At 39.8% G+C, this 15,861-nt stretch overlaps 1 protein-coding gene across 6 annotated transcripts; it reads left to right on the plus strand.

Moving 5' to 3' along the window:
• The first annotated feature begins 1,581 nt into the window (after positions 1–1,581).
• LOC118217687 (monocarboxylate transporter 9-like) lies at positions 1,582–10,520 on the plus strand. Of its 6 annotated transcripts, none has more exons than XM_035399641.1 (6): positions 1,582–2,243; positions 4,138–4,350; positions 6,098–6,241; positions 7,321–7,416; positions 7,564–8,388; positions 8,551–10,520. In XM_035399641.1, exons 2-6 carry the CDS (start codon positions 4,146–4,148, stop codon positions 8,733–8,735), a joined length of 1,455 nt encoding a protein of 484 aa, XP_035255532.1. In that variant the 5' UTR covers positions 1,582–2,243; positions 4,138–4,145; the 3' UTR covers positions 8,736–10,520. The 6 variants fall into 6 exon arrangements, with proteins under 6 accessions (XP_035255532.1, XP_035255531.1, XP_035255534.1 ...); XM_035399640.1 differs by having other exon boundaries at positions 1,585–2,248; XM_035399643.1 differs by lacking the exon at positions 1,582–2,243 and adding an exon at positions 2,277–2,777.
• The last annotated feature ends 5,341 nt before the right edge of the window (positions 10,521–15,861 follow it).

The raw sequence follows: 15,861 nt of genomic DNA on the forward strand, positions 1-15,861 counted from the left end.
GGCAGGTAATGTGTCAGTGTATAAAACAGTCCTGGGTGCTTTAACCCATAAGTCGCCAGTAGGATATGTCCAGAGTGCCAACAGTTTTGAAAGAATTCTAATAAATGTTAAGTACAAAGTTGTTCTTGGATTTTATCGTGTATTTTGTTCAGTAACGTGTTTAAATTGAAAATGTGCATTTGACCAAGATCTGATGCACCTCTAGATCTGAAGAGTTTCAAGGTTCTCTTCCATTGTTTGTCTGTAAATCCTTTTTACTTGTCCGTAGGTTTTCCTGTCCTTCAGTGTACTGCTGCAGAACAACCCTCACAAGACCTTGAGTGGATCTACAAGAAGTCCAGGGCAGGTAGGATCGGGGTAGAGATTTTCCCCAGCTGCTGATGAAATGTCCTCCTCCTGTGAGGTTTCCCCACTGTTCCATCCTCCTGGGTCCATCTCAGTCCAGATCACACTTAATGCTCTGTACGAGGACACGCCGATGACATGGTAAGAGATGATCCTCTCACAGCTGTGTGTCCCTGTAAGCTTTTCAAGGTTCTCCTCTCCTCCATTGTTGTTGTAGTCGGGCATAGCTGGATCTACCCATGTCTTGCCGCCATGCTACCCATGCTACCCATGTCTTGCCGCCATGCTACCCATGCTACCCATGTCTTGCCGCCATGCTACCCATGCTACCCATGTCTTGCCGCCATGCTACCCATGCTACCCATGTCTTGCCGCCATGCTACCCATGCTACCCATGTCTTGCCGCCATATTTCCTCGGCTTTGTGAGCTTGTACTGCCTGAAAGGTTGATGGCCTCTTAAAGGAGCCGGCCGTGCGTTCAGTTTGACTTCAGTCCCGGGGTTGAGCAGGCACGGCAAGCTCTCCACCCACATAGCCAAAAACACATCCCTAATAGCTGCCAGTTTGTCTTTCTCAACCTTCAGAAGTTGGTTGCGGTTCCTTCGTGAACAATGTGTGCATGTGCGATCATGCGTGCACGTAAAAACCATGCATGTGGCCATAAACATGAACCTGTACACTGTTCTTCCTCTCTGCGGCATTCTAGATTTCCGTTATGTATCTTGGGGTCGGATTTGACTCTGGATCAGTATCAAATTTGATCCGGAACAGTACCGGATTGGTGTACCGACTATAAAAACATCAAATTGCTCATCATCATGCTTTAGCCACGTTTCTGCCGCAGTCAGCTAATGTTCACAATAAAGGTATAACACACCAAGTGCGCAACAGACCTGGGTCACCTTGTACCTACATCTTGAACTTGGCACTGATAATCAGTAGGCTACCTTTGTACCTGGAGTTATTTACACTGCTGAAAATAACATTGCTTTTCACCGTTTGGTCTGTAAATGTATATAGGTGTAAAATTGGTGATGCTTTAATTGTTTCTCTTATGCCAACTTCAGCTTCATATAATGTGCAAAGAATTCCTGGCCAGGTGATAAAGATAGGTGCAACTGCGCTTCGTTAGGTTTGATGCACCAGAGGTTTGGCTGTACAAAAGGTAAATTGCAGTCATCATAAAATTAATAGCATTGTGGCACAAAGCAGGGGAAATTTAATTATAGCGAGAATAGGTTGTTGATAGTTGGCGAGTGAACGGTTTTGAAACGGAAGTTGGAAACTGTCGGCGTCTTCTGATTCAAACGGATGAGTCTGTTAATTCAACGTTTTGTAAATAAAATGCGTCTGATAATAAATATATTTTGTATTCGAAGCGTTCCATAATAGTATCCACACATGATCAATAATGCAGCTCGGCTCTTCGATTTGAGCAAGGGCGGATGAGAGGCGTTTGCAATGCATAGTTGTATATCTCCACAGAACGTTCTAAAGCAGTGGCAAACCTTTTCGTTCATTTGCTATCTTCATGGAACGCCCTAGTGGCAGCACGTGCTTAGCACGTCCGCTGTTATTATTGCCATCATATAACCGGTTTTGACTGGACCGGCTGCAATATCTACAATGTACACAATATTTACTGAAGTCACGCCATCCGTCTGTATATGAACTTCATTGCCAACTTTGTCGTCATCTTGAACTCGTTGGAGAGGCTTGAATTACTATGCGTACATTGCAAAGCTATAACGTCTTAGCTTCAGTAATAAATAGGACGGTGAAAAGAAATACATATTTGATTCCAGAATTCCAAATGACGTGATAAAAACAAGATAACAAAATCGTAAGAAGGTGCTTTTCCTGCGCGAGACAACACACCTTGGTGGGATAGCAGTCTGATAAGGTAAAAATTTCCCGTGTGTGCTATTTCATTGTTATTTTGATAAAACGTGAAATACCTGATTATACAGAAACAATGGGGATGATGCATGACGGCCTGGTATTGTTGGCGTTTCTGCCTCTGCAAATTGAACGGGGGTTAATCGTTATAATAGGCTGTTTTTTCTTAACTATCTACTTTTTTCCCGATGGGATTAGTATCTCTATACTGAGCGCGCCTGAGAAATAAGCAGACCTTTTGGCGTCGCAAAATAACGGACCTGCAAGAACAGCTTCAAACCGGTTGCTCTTCCAGCAACCAAGCTGCGCCGACTGTAGTCGATGGTTGCCGAACTGAAACGTGAACAAGGATCCTAAAATTAACATGCATGCGTAAATTTCCATCTGATGAAATTGTCTGCGTTTATTTATAATCATAGAGTTCTGTTTCCCTGAGTATCATTATGACGAGGAAGTGTTCATGTAATTGGTTAGAATGAGCATTGATATCCTAACCCACCTACGGCATTGGCTATCAGGTGTCCCAGTTTAAGGTCATTGTTGCATTTGTTTTGTGTTATTTAAAAAAAGAAAACAACAACATTGAACAGCCTGTTAGAATATGTTCCGCATCTCCGTTTGTGCGTCATTGATGGGTTGGGCAGCGGGCTTTTCGTGCGATATGAAAACAGTTTAATTGTTACGATTAAACTGTGTAGAACTCTACTGGGGGGGATGGCTGTAAGATTTCGGTGGACACAGATGTGGTATTTTACAATGGGAATATGGGCCAAATTTAGCTTAACGCCGTAAATCGGAGCATCTGAGGCTTGGGCGCATCTAAAACGCTACAGATACCAGCCCACTGCACGGCCCATTAGCCTACTGACGCAGTTAAAGTAAAAACACGCCGAAACGTGTATGGTAGTGTATGCAGTAATCTGTCCGGTTCTTAAATTATCGCTTTCGGGGAGGTGTCATGTCTGTCTAAATAACGAGGCGCAGGAAAAGCCGTTGCCTGTCTGGCGGGAGTTATAGCCGATGGGCGAGACAGGTCAGACCTGATTAATGAAGTTTTCCCTTGAGCATCAATAAGATGTAAGTTTGCTTTATGCGTTCTATGTGCTATATGTGAAAATATATGTGAAGAACTCTTGATACAATTATATCTGCTCACCGAATGGTCCATTGATATTACCATGACTGTAGCCTTAATTTGGAAGCCTAGCCATTTATTTTTGATACATAGTACTCAATTATATAAATAGGGGCGACATAGCTCAGGAGGTAAGACCGATTGTCTGGCAGTCGGAGGATTGCCGGTTCAAACCCCGCCCTGGGCATGTCGAAGTGTCCTTGAGCAAGACACCTAACCCCTAACTGCTCTGGCGAATGAGAGGCATCAATTGTAAAGCGCTTTGGATAAAAGCGCTATATAAATGCAGTCCATTTACCATTTACCATTCAATTGTCTCTCTAAAGAAGGTTAGGAGGTACTGAAATGTTATTTCAGTCACTGCAGGTTTTCCAATAGACTACAGCCTAATGGGTAGGTGTCACTGGATTATAATACGAAATGGAACCCAGCAAAGTCCATTTGAACATTTAACCTCGTGTCTGCTTATACCATGTGTAAGCTTTCACTTTTCACTTGTCTTTTGCGTTTGTATCACGCAACAGCCTGTTTCAAAGGCGACCGATACTGAAATGTCCGCCACTGAGTCCAGTGTGCATTTCAGCCCCCCTGCCTGTATATCTTAGGCTGCCATTTTTATAATGGGTGTGACCTACTTTTCGTGAGCTGTGCCTTTTCTAAAGTATGGATTTTGAGTTGAATTAATTAATGAATTAATTTACTAATTTATTGACCTATGTATTTAGTTTTTTTCTTTCTCTCGTTGTTGAATTTGGCAGGAAACAGGATGTGCTCGCAGACGCAGGACAAGGCCCCGGACGGAGGGTGGGGCTGGGTGATTGTGGCGGCCTCCTTCGCCAGCCATTTCCTGGCCTACGGCTCGCCCCAGTCCGTGGGCGTGCTCTACCCAGAGTGGCTCGCCACCTTCCACGAGGGCAAGGGGCTGACCGCCTGGGTCGGGTCCGTCACCTGGGGGGCCGGACTGATCGCGAGTGAGTTCGCCCCACGCAGAGGCCCCCCCTCAGACGGGGCGCGCCGATATGGCCCCAGTGTCGTTATGCTAAATCCCTGTTTGTGCAGGGGGGTTAACTGTCAGACAAGTCAACCAAATGGGGTTTCATCGTTTCATTTTCTGAACTCTGATCAGGAGCAGATCCTGAAAGATGAGCCTTGTTTTGAGCACAAATGTGAAATGGGACCCCATATGATGTTAATAAAAAATTTTCTACATTTGAAAATATTTCCAGGGAGAAAAACAGCGATTCAGGTGCGTAAGTAAAGTGTATAAAAGTTCTTCTGTTGTGTGTGCTTGAGTTCAATTTGACATAACAGGATTTATTATTATGATTTTTTTTTTCTCGACTGCGTATAAACACTGAAGTCCCCTTTGGAATGCAGTAATACCTGTCTGTTTTATTGTTACATGAATCAAACAAAGTCTGATGAATAAGGACAGCGGTTGCAGTCGGGGGTAACCCAGAGACACGGATAAAAGGCTTAGTACTAGACGCGTGCTTCCTCTGCCCCGTGGCCTCTGTGATAAAAACAGTGTATGACAGAGACTCGGGAGCGGAGGGCAGTGACTCAGAGAGTCAGTGACTTCCTCAGACTCTATGATAAATACAGTCTGCTTTGGCCTCTTTATCCCAAGGCAACAAAAAAAACCCTCCATGTTTTTCACAGCCTCAGCCTCTGCTGTGTTGATATGGAGCTGATTGTCATCATAGAAAGTTTAAGTCAGTGTTCAGCACTATGATAATGAAGAGAAATGTCAGTGGATCTAAACTAAAAAATATAAAATAGTAACAATGCGAGTAGAACATTGATAGATGCACAAAAAAACATTTGCTAATTTTAGATTACACGTGAGTTATTACATGTAAGTTTTTTCCTCTCCAAATAAAGAACACTATTTGTTCTGTTTTCTTCACCACAAGGTTTTGTTGATTAATAATTTGTGGCAGGCCATTGGTGACTGCATTTAAAAAAAACCTCAGTCCCTGCAGGGTTTTTTTGGGGGGGGCGTTCCCTTCAAGATGTCAAAATGATTTTGAAATGCATTGAGTATGGTACATGTATCTCCTGTACATCGGTCATCTTCAGTCCTGGTCCTGGAGAGCCACAGCGTCTGCTGGCTTTTGTTGGTAATTGATCAGTGGAAGCAGTTGATTACAGTTAACTGACCTCACTTATTTTCCTAGCACCGTTACTTAACTAATAATTAATAACCATTAATAATTATTTTCAGTTTTATTGCTGGTTTCCTCTACTTTGAAACAAACATGGGTCAAATAATTTAGTCTATGGTTAATTTTATTTTTATTTTATTAAGTGAATTTAAAGTTTAAATTCTGACGGTCCTGTCCCGTGTGCCCGCAGGTCCCGTATGCAGTGCCTGTGTGGTTAATATTATTTTATTAAGTTCATTTAAAGTTTAAATTCTGACGGTCCTGTCCCGTGTGCTCGTAGGTCCCGTATGCAGTGCCTGTGTGGTTAATATTATTTTATTAAGTTCATTTAAAGTTTAAATTCTGACGGTCCTGTCCCGTGTGCTCATAGGTCCCGTATGCAGTGCCTGTGTGGTTAATATTATTTTATTAAGTGAATTTAAAGTTTAAATTCTGACGGTCCTGTCCAGTGCGCCCGCAGGTCCCGTATGCAGTGCCTGTGTGGTTAATATTATTTTATTAAGTGAATTTAAAGTTTAAATTCTGACGGTCCTGTCCCGTGCGCCCGCAGGTCCCGTATGCAGCGCCTGTGTGGTTAATTTCGGCGCCCGTCCCGTGACGGTCTTCAGTGGCGTCATGGTGGCGGGGGGCATGATGCTCAGCGCCTTCGCCCCCAGCGTGCAGTTCCTCATCTTCTCCTACGGCACGGTCGTCGGTACGTCTGCCCCCTGGGCCCCCCCCCCGGCCCCCCTCGCTCCAGGGGTGCTCGGTAGCCTGCTGGTGTTGAGTCAAGCTGCACCACACCGTGAGGGAGAATGACTGGAATCCCGCTGGACATATCCTTTAGTCCCGACTGGGCTGAACCCGGAAGGAGAAAGGAATTCACTTGGACTTCTGGGGGCTAAAAATAATTTGGGGGGCCCTTGAAATCATTGGCACCATCCGATTCTTCTGCTGTCAAAGGAAGGTGAGAAGGCGGGGCCCTGGGCGAGAAGGCGGGGCCCTGGGCGAGAAGGCGGGGCCCCCGGGCGAGAAGGCGGGGCCCTGGGCGAGAATGCGGGGACCTGGGCGAGAAGGCGGGGCCCCGGGCGAGAAGGCGGGGCCCTGGGTGAGAAGGCGGGGCCCTGGGCAAGAGGGTGGGGCCCTGGGCGAGAAGGCGGGGCCCCGGGCGAGAAGGCGGGGCCCTGGGTGAGAAGACGGGGCCCTGGGCACACTGCCTGACCTGCTTAGTGGGAGGGACGGCTCTGGGTCTGGAAGATGAGCAGGCAGTGCACTTAGCCAAGGCGAGGGCATACATATTTAAGGAAAAGATATTATCTTTAGAGCAGATTTGCTCAACCCCAGTTCTGGAGAGCAGAAGGCTCTAGCAGTTTCTTGTTTAGATTTTTTTAAACCAGTAATTTTCTGAGCTCTGGGTGGAGGGTGAGAGATGTAACTGAATCAAACCCGTGATTGTGGGTTGCTGGAGTGAATGCTGGCACACAGTGTGGCCACCCAGGCTTCAAGCAGAGGGTTTTACAAAGCTTCTGTTATTTCATAGCATGTATACTTGTGTTCTCTCTCTCTATCTCTCTCTCTCTCTCTCTCTTTCTCTCTATCTCTCTCTCTTATACTTATGTATGTTGTGGCAAAAACTGTTATTCTGTTATTATTAAAATGTTCACCTATACAGGTGACCATCATTTTGATGGACAATATACAGGTTATGTATGTTAAAGGTCCATGTGATTGGTGTGATGTCCCTGTGATGTCCCTAAAGAAGGCTTGTTTGTGTTGTATGTTTGTGTGTTGCAGGGCTCGGGTGTGGGCTGGTCTACACCGCGACCGTGACCATCACCTGCCAGTATTTTGACAAGAGGCGTGGCCTCGCCCTCGGCATCGTGTCGACAGGTACCGCCCATTTTTTTAAGAGTCCCAGGGTGGCGTGGGAACCACACCCCGCCTCCTCAAACCTACGCCTCGGGTAAGGCTCAGCATGCGTTGGGGGGCCGCTCGACGATGGCTTCTGACGCGGTTCCTTTTTCCCGCGTTTCTCAGGGACGAGTTTGGGCGGCTTCCTGTACGCCACCGGTCAGAACAAGCTGGTGGAGCTGTACGGGCTGGAGGGCTGCCTGCTCATCGTCGGCGCCGTCTCGCTCAACCTGATGGCCTGCGCCGGGCTGCTGAGGCCGCTGCACCCGCCGGGGTACTACCTCCGCCAGAGGGAGGCGCTGCAGCGCGCGGAGGAGGAGGAGGAGCGGGGCCCCGCCCGGCCCGAGGAGCCCCCGCAGACCACCGGCACCGCCGCTGTGGCCAAAGACCCGCTGATCGCCGCGGACGACTCGCCGCCGGGCTGTGGGCGGAGCCTGCTGCGGGCGCTGGGGCGGCGGCGCGACGCTTACCGCGCGTACGCCCGCTCCACGGGCCGCTTCCTGCGGGACCGCGTCTTCGCCGCGCTCTGCGTCGCGCTCTTCCTGTTCACGCTGGGCGCCTTCCCGCCCGTGCTCTTCATGGAGGACGTGGCGCAGAGCGAGGGCCTGGTGGACGGCGTCGGCGCCCTGCCGCTGGTGTCCATCGTGGCCATCGCCACGGCGCCGGGGAAGCTGGCGCTGGGCGCCATGGCGGACCTGCGCTGGGTGAACAGCGCCCACCTGTACGCCTTCACCATGGCGGCCACAGGCCTGGCGCTGCTGCTCATCCCCGCCTCCCGGAGCTACGCCGCCCTGCAGGTGCTCTCCGCCGTGGTGGGCTTCTTCTCCGGGAACTGGTCCATCACGCCCTACATCACCACCAGGCTCGTGGGCATCGACCGGCTCCCCGAGGCCTACGGGGTGCTCATGTTCTTCGGTGGGTTCGGATACCTGCTGGGGCCACCGGTCATGGGTAAGGACTTCCTCGCTGCGTTCGAAATTAAACTGCCGTTTTATTGCCTGTCAAACGAGCTTTGATAACGCCATATTGAAATCGTATGAATGTCACAATGGCTCTGGTTAAAGAAGCGTTTTTGTTTACTTATTCTTCCTCCCGTCTCTGTGCCGTTTCCAGGCTGGTTCTATGACTGGACTCAGTCCTACGATGTGGCGTTCTACTTCAGCGGGGGCTGCGTGCTCCTGGGGGGTCTCTTCCTCTTTCTGTCTGCTCTGCCTTGCTGGGAAAGGACGCAGAGAGAGAAGGCCAGGCCCGAAATCCAGCGCGCCAGCAACTGTGACAAAATGGCATCCGTGGCGTAAGCCACAGTGAACGTTCACCCGATGAACTGCTCTACCCTCGCGACCAGCTGCTTTTCTGGTTTTGTTTTTGCACATTTCTTGTGACCAATGTGGCTGAGTGTTTTTTTTGCAACAATTGTAAATTGTAAAACAAATAGTTAAAATAATAAAATTAAATTGATAAATACTTGGATATTTATTATTGAGAAAAATGTTCCCCTGTTGAAATTGTTTGAGTTTAATTGTTTTAATTCATACAGTAGACTGGATTATTTCTTCAGAGTTTTTAGTATTACATATTATTATGGCCTGGTTTAATAGGCTGCAATATAACAAGACTGTTTCAATAGGCCTTAATATCAGCTTAAGTTCACTACATCAATGCCATCCGCTGTCATTCGCATAAACACAAAAGGCCTTGTTTTCAGTAGTGATAAAGATTTCAATGTGTCTTACTACTGATTTTCTTGTGTCAAAAACAAGGAAACATACGTACGTCCAATGCTTGGGGCTTTGTTGAGAGAGACCCATGACTAAATTTTAAAAATCCCTAATGATGCTGCCATTTATTTATAATTATCATTTCGTGGCATTTTGATCCAATGTGGATCTTTGCCAGATCAATCAAAATTGGCAGCATACAGTTTTTAAAATATTTTATATATATTTAATGATTTTATAAAATCCCTTGCACATGAATTGGTGTGGAAAAATACTGATGGAAATAGATGCAGGAATGTGAATTCATTTAGCTGCACAATATTATTTTTCTTCTTTGTGTTTTTGTTCTTGTTCATTTGTAGCATTTCCAGATGTCCTCTTGTAATTTTCACTGTGAAGTTGCACATAATGAGTAAATCTGCCTTATCTTACAGAGCAAGTACTCAAAGGTGCCATTTACAGGGCAAATCACACTAAGTAGTCAGATTTTTCTGTTGTTAGTTTTGTAATATGAATGTGGTCCACTGTGTTACTGCACGTCTGTCCGGTCTTGCATGGCACATGCTTGCTGTTGAAGTCCATGAAGCTGGGCCTGTTATTTTCTGTTTTTTTATTTTTATTTTTTTATACAATATTTTTGATAAACAGTCATCAGTTCTACCTTTAGCATGCATGGAGCTGGGTTATAGCTACTCAGTATTATCTGGAGTTATTTTTCCTTGTTCTCAAATGCTGGAATGTGACTTTATTCCAGGTATTGTGTGTATGTATTTGAGATATTCACAAAATGTAAATTAAATATGTACAGGAAAAGCTGATTTATACTCCAAAAAATCCTAAAGTATTGTAGATGCTGTCAGAATTTTTTTTTCGAACCTCTAACACAGTCTTAACCTTTAGAAGGTCAGTGCTGTTCAATCAGTGTTTGCAATAGTGTACAGAAATTGCCAGTAAAGGACACAATCGCTTCTTAACTTTTGCTAGAATGTTCATTTACTTAATCTGTATTAATAGTAACTTTTGGGATGGCACAATATTTTTATTTTTATTGAAATATTCATGGATTAAATATTGAAGGACATTCATAATGTAGCCATTCTTAACAGATAAATAAAGTTGTTTTTTTTTTGTTTTTATTTTACAAAGGAATATTGATGGTACATTATTGCGTGCATGGCATATAGTCACAAATGGTTTAATGGATTGAGTGGTTTAACGTAATGTTAACGTTCCAAGTTAGAATTATAATGTTTTAAGACTTTTATGATCAATAAAGTGTTTTATATAAAAATTCAAAATGCCTTTTTTTTGTACAGATGGATGGGAAGCGACGTATATAATGCAGCTGTGGTGAAATATATGAATTATGTGTTTTAAGAATTTTACGATCAATAAAGTATTTTCATGGAAAATGGCAAAATACATAAGACTATAGTCTTATGTCCAAATGAGGTCAAAAGTGGCAACTATTCACAAATGCCTATTTTTTGGTACTGGTAAAATGGAAATCATATTTATAATACACCTGTGGTGAAATAAATGAATTATAATGTGTTTTAAGACTTTTATGATCAATAAAGTGTTTTTATGGAAAAATTCAAAATGCCTTTCTTTGGTACAGATGGATGGGAAATCACGATTATAGTGTAGCTGTGGTGAAATAAATGAATTATAATGTGTTTTAAGAATTTATGATCAATAAAGTATTTTCATGGAAAATGGCAAAATACATAAGACTATAGTCTTATGTCCAAATGAGGTCAAAAGTGGCAACTATTCACAAATGCCTATTTTTTGGTACTGGTAAAATGGAAATCATATTTATAATACACCTGTGGTGAAATAAATGAATTATAATGTGTTTTAAGACTTTTATGATCAATAAAGTGTTTTTATGGAAAAAATCAAAATGCCTTTCTTTCGTACAGATGGATGGGAAATCACGATTATAGTGTAGCTGTGGTGAAATAAATGAATTATAATGTGTTTTAAGAATTTTATGATCAATAAAGTATTTTCATGGAAAATGGCAAAATACATAAGACTATAGTCTTATGTCCAAATGAGGTCAAAAGTGGCAACTATTCACAAATGCCTATTTTTTGGTACTGGTAAAATGGAAATCATATTTATCATACACCTGTGGTGAAATAAATGAATTATAATGTGTTTTAAGACTTTTATGATCAATAAACTGTTTTTATGGAAAAATTCAAAATGCCTTTCTTTGGTACAGATGGATGGGAAATCACGATTATAGTGTAGCTGTGGTGAAATAAATGAATTATAATGTGTTTTAAGAATTTTATGATCAATAAAGTATTTCATGGAAAATGGCAAAATACATAAGACTATAGTCTTATGTCCAAATGAGGTCAAAAGTGGCAACTATTCACAAATGCCTATTTTTTGGTACTGGTAAAATGGAAATCATATTTATAATACACCTGTGGTGAAATAAATGAATTATAATGTGTTTTAAGACTTTTATGATGAATAAAGTGTTTTTATGGAAAAAATCAAAATGCTTTTCTTTGGTACAGATGGATGGGAAATCACGATTCTAGTGTAGCTGTGGTGAAATAAATGAATTATAATGTGTTTTATGAATTTTATGATCAATAAAGTATTTTCATGGAAAATGGCAAAATACATAAGACTATAGTCTTATGTCCAAATGAGGTCAAAAGTGGCAACTATTCACAAATGCCTATTTTTTGGTACTGGTAAAATGGAAATCATATTTATCATACACCTGTGGTGAAATAAATGAATTATAATGTGTTTTAAGACTTTTATGATCAATAAAGTGTTTTTATGGAAAAATTCAAAATGCCTTTTTTTGGTACAGATGGATGGGAAATCACGATTATAGTGTAGCTGTGGTGAAATAAATGAATTATAATGTGTTTTAAGAATTTTATGATCAATAAAGTATTTTCATGGAAAATGGCAAAATACATAAGACTATAGTCTTATGTCCAAATGAGGTCAAAAGTGGCAACTATTCACAAATGCCTATTTTTTGGTACTGGTAAAATGGAAATCATATTTATAATACACCTGTGGTGAAATAAATGAATTATAATGTGTTTTAAGACTTTTATGATCAATAAAGTGTTTTTATGGAAAAATTCAAAATGCCTTTCTTTGGTACATATGGATGGGAAATCACGAGTATAGTGTAGCTGTGGTGAAATAAATGAATTATAATGTGTTTTAAGAATTTTATGATCAATAAAGTATTTTCATGGAAAATGGCAAAATATATAAGACTATATATAGTCTTATGTCCAAATGAGGTCAAAAGTGGCAACTATTCACAAATGCCTATTTTTTGGTACTGGTAAAATGGAAATCATATTTATAATACACCTGTGGTGAAATAAATGAATTATAATGTGTTTTAAGACTTTTATGATCAATAAACTGTTTTTATGGAAAAATTCAAAATGCCTTTCTTTGGTACAGATGGATGGGAAATCACGATTATAGTGTAGCTGTGGTGAAATAAATGAATTCTAATGTGTTTTAAGAATTTTATGATCAATAAAGTATTTTCATGGAAAATGGCAAAATACATAAGACTATAGTCTTATGTCCAAATGAGGTCAAAAGTGGCAACTATTCACAAATGCCTATTTTTTGGTACTGGTAAAATGGAAATCATATTTATAATACACCTGTGGTGAAATAAATGAATTATAATGTGTTTTAAGACTTTTATGATCAATAAAGTGTTTTTATGGAAAAATTCAAAATGCCTTTCTTTGGTACAGATGGATGGGAAATCACGATTATAGTGTAGCTGTGGTGAAATAAATGAATTCTAATGTGTTTTAAGAATTTTATGATCAATAAAGTATTTTCATGGAAAATGGCAAAATACATAAGACTATAGTCTTATGTCCAAATGAGGTCAAAAGTGGCAACTATTCACAAATGCCTATTTTTTGGTACTGGTAAAATGGAAATCATATTTATAATACACCTGTGGTGAAATAAATGAATTATAATGTGTTTTAAGACTTTTATGATCAATAAAGTGTTTTTATGGAAAAATTCAAAATGCCTTTCTTTGGTACAGATGGATGGGAAATCACGATTATAGTGTAGCTGTGGTGAAATAAATGAATTATAATGTGTTTTAAGAATTTTATGATCAATAAAGTATTTTCATGGAAAATGGCAAAATACATTATGTCCAAATGAGGTCAAAAGTGGCAACGATTCACAAATGCCTATTTTTTGATACTGAGGGATTGGAAATCATATTTATCATACACCTGTGGTGAAATAAATGAATTATAATGTGTTTTAAGACTTTTATGATCAATAAAGTGTTTTTATGGAAAAAATCAAAATGCTTTTCTTTGGTACAGATGGATGGGAAATCACGATTATAGTGTAGCTGTGGTGAAATAAATGAATTATAATGTGTTTTATGAATTTTATGATCAATAAAGTATTTTCATGGAAAATGGCAAAATACATAAGACTATAGTCTTATGTCCAAATGAGGTCAAAAGTGGCAACTATTCACAAATGCCTATTTTTTGGTACTGGTAAAATGGAAATCATATTTATAATACACCTGTGGTGAAATAAATGAATTATAATGTGTTTTAAGACTTTTATGATCAACAAAGTGTTTTTATGGAAAAATTCAAAATGCCTTTCTTTGGTACAGATGGATGGGAAATCACGATTATAGTGTAGCTGTGGTGAAATAAATGAATTATAATGTGTTTTAAGAATTTTATGATCAATAAAGTATTTTCATGGAAAATGGCAAAATACATAAGACTATAGTCTTATGTCCAAATGAGGTCAAAAGTGGCAACTATTCACAAATGCCTATTTTTTGGTACTGGTAAAATGGAAATCATATTTATCATACACCTGTGGTGAAATAAATGAATTATAATGTGTTTTAAGACTTTTATGATCAATAAAGTGTTTTTATGGAAAAATTCAAAATGCCTTTCTTTGGTACAGATGGATGGGAAATCACGATTATAGTGTAGCTGTGGTGAAATAAATGAATTATAATGTGTTTTAAGAATTTTATGATCAATAAAGTATTTTCATGGAAAATGGCAAAATACATAAGACTATAGTCTTATGTCCAAATGAGGTCAAAAGTGGCAACGATTCACAAATGCCTATTTTTTGATACTGAGGGATTGGAAATCATATTTATCATACACCTGTGGTGAAATAAATGAATTATAATGTGTTTTAAGACTTTTATGATCAATAAAGTGTTTTTATGGAAAAAATCAAAATGCTTTTCTTTGGTACAGATGGATGGGAAATCACGATTATAGTGTAGCTGTGGTGAAATAAATGAATTATAATGTGTTTTATGAATTTTATGATCAATAAAGTATTTTCATGGAAAATGGCAAAATACATAAGACTATAGTCTTATGTCCAAATGAGGTCAAAAGTGGCAACTATTCACAAATGCCTATTTTTTGGTACTGGTAAAATGGAAATCATATTTATCATACACATGTGGTGAAATAAATGAATTATAATGTGTTTTTTAGACTTTTATGATCAATAAACTGTTTTTATGGAAAAATTCAAAATGCCTTTCTTTGGTACAGATGGATGGGAAATCACGATTATAGTGTAGCTGTGGTGAAATAAATGAATTATAATGTGTTTTAAGAATTTTATGATCAATAAAGTATTTTCATGGAAAATGGCAAAATACATAAGACTATAGTCTTATGTCCAAATGAGGTCAAAAGTGGCAACTATTCACAAATGCCTATTTTTTGGTACTGGTAAAATGGAAATCATATTTATCATACACATGTGGTGAAATAAATGAATTATAATGTGTTTTTTAGACTTTTATGATCAATAAACTGTTTTTATGGAAAAATTCAAAATGCCTTTCTTTGGTACAGATGGATGGGAAATCACGATTATAGTGTAGCTGTGGTGAAATAAATGAATTATAATGTGTTTTAAGAATTTTATGATCAATAAAGTATTTTCATGGAAAATGGCAAAATACATAAGACTATAGTCTTATGTCCAAATGAGGTCAAAAGTGGCAACTATTCACAAATGCCTATTTTTTGATACTGAGGGATTGGAAATCATATTTATAATACACCTGTGGTGAAATAAATGAATTATAATGTGTTTTAAGACTTTTATGATCAATAAAGTGTTTTTATGGAAAAATTCAAAATGCCTTTCTTTGGTACAGATGGATGGGAAATCACGATTATAGTGTAGCTGTGGTGAAATAAATGAATTATAATGTGTTTTAAGAATTTTATGATCAATAAAGTATTTTCATGGAAAATGGCAAAATACATAAGACTATATAGTCTTATGTCCAAATGAGGTCAAAAGTGGCAACTATTCACAAATGCCTATTTTTTGATACTGAGGGATTGGAAATCATATTTATAATACACCTGTGGTGAAATAAATGAATTATAATGTGTTTTAAGAATTTTATGATCAATAAAGCATTTTCATGGAAAATGGCAAAATACATAAGCATAGACTCTCATGTCCCAAAAGTGGAAAAAATGTCAAAAATTAAAAAATGGCATGTTGCCAGTGGATCATTAATCATCTTGCTTTAACAGTCATAGAGAAATAAATACATATAAATGAAAAATGTATTTCAGCGGACAATTGCAAAATAAACAAACCTGTAGCCTTATGTCCC

The sequence above is a fragment of the Anguilla anguilla genome, chromosome 18 (assembly GCF_013347855.1).
Source record: "Anguilla anguilla isolate fAngAng1 chromosome 18, fAngAng1.pri, whole genome shotgun sequence".
Lineage (NCBI taxonomy): Eukaryota > Metazoa > Chordata > Actinopteri > Anguilliformes > Anguillidae > Anguilla > Anguilla anguilla.

Excerpts from the sequence above, each read along its gene's own strand:
- LOC118217687 (XM_035399639.1), top strand. Across the intron at positions 6,242-7,320 it reads CTCCTACGGCACGGTCGTCG|GGCTCGGGTGTGGGCTGGTC; the intron begins GTACGTCTGCCC and ends TGTGTGTTGCAG. Across the intron at positions 8,389-8,550 it reads GCTGGGGCCACCGGTCATGG|GCTGGTTCTATGACTGGACT; the intron begins GTAAGGACTTCC and ends TGCCGTTTCCAG.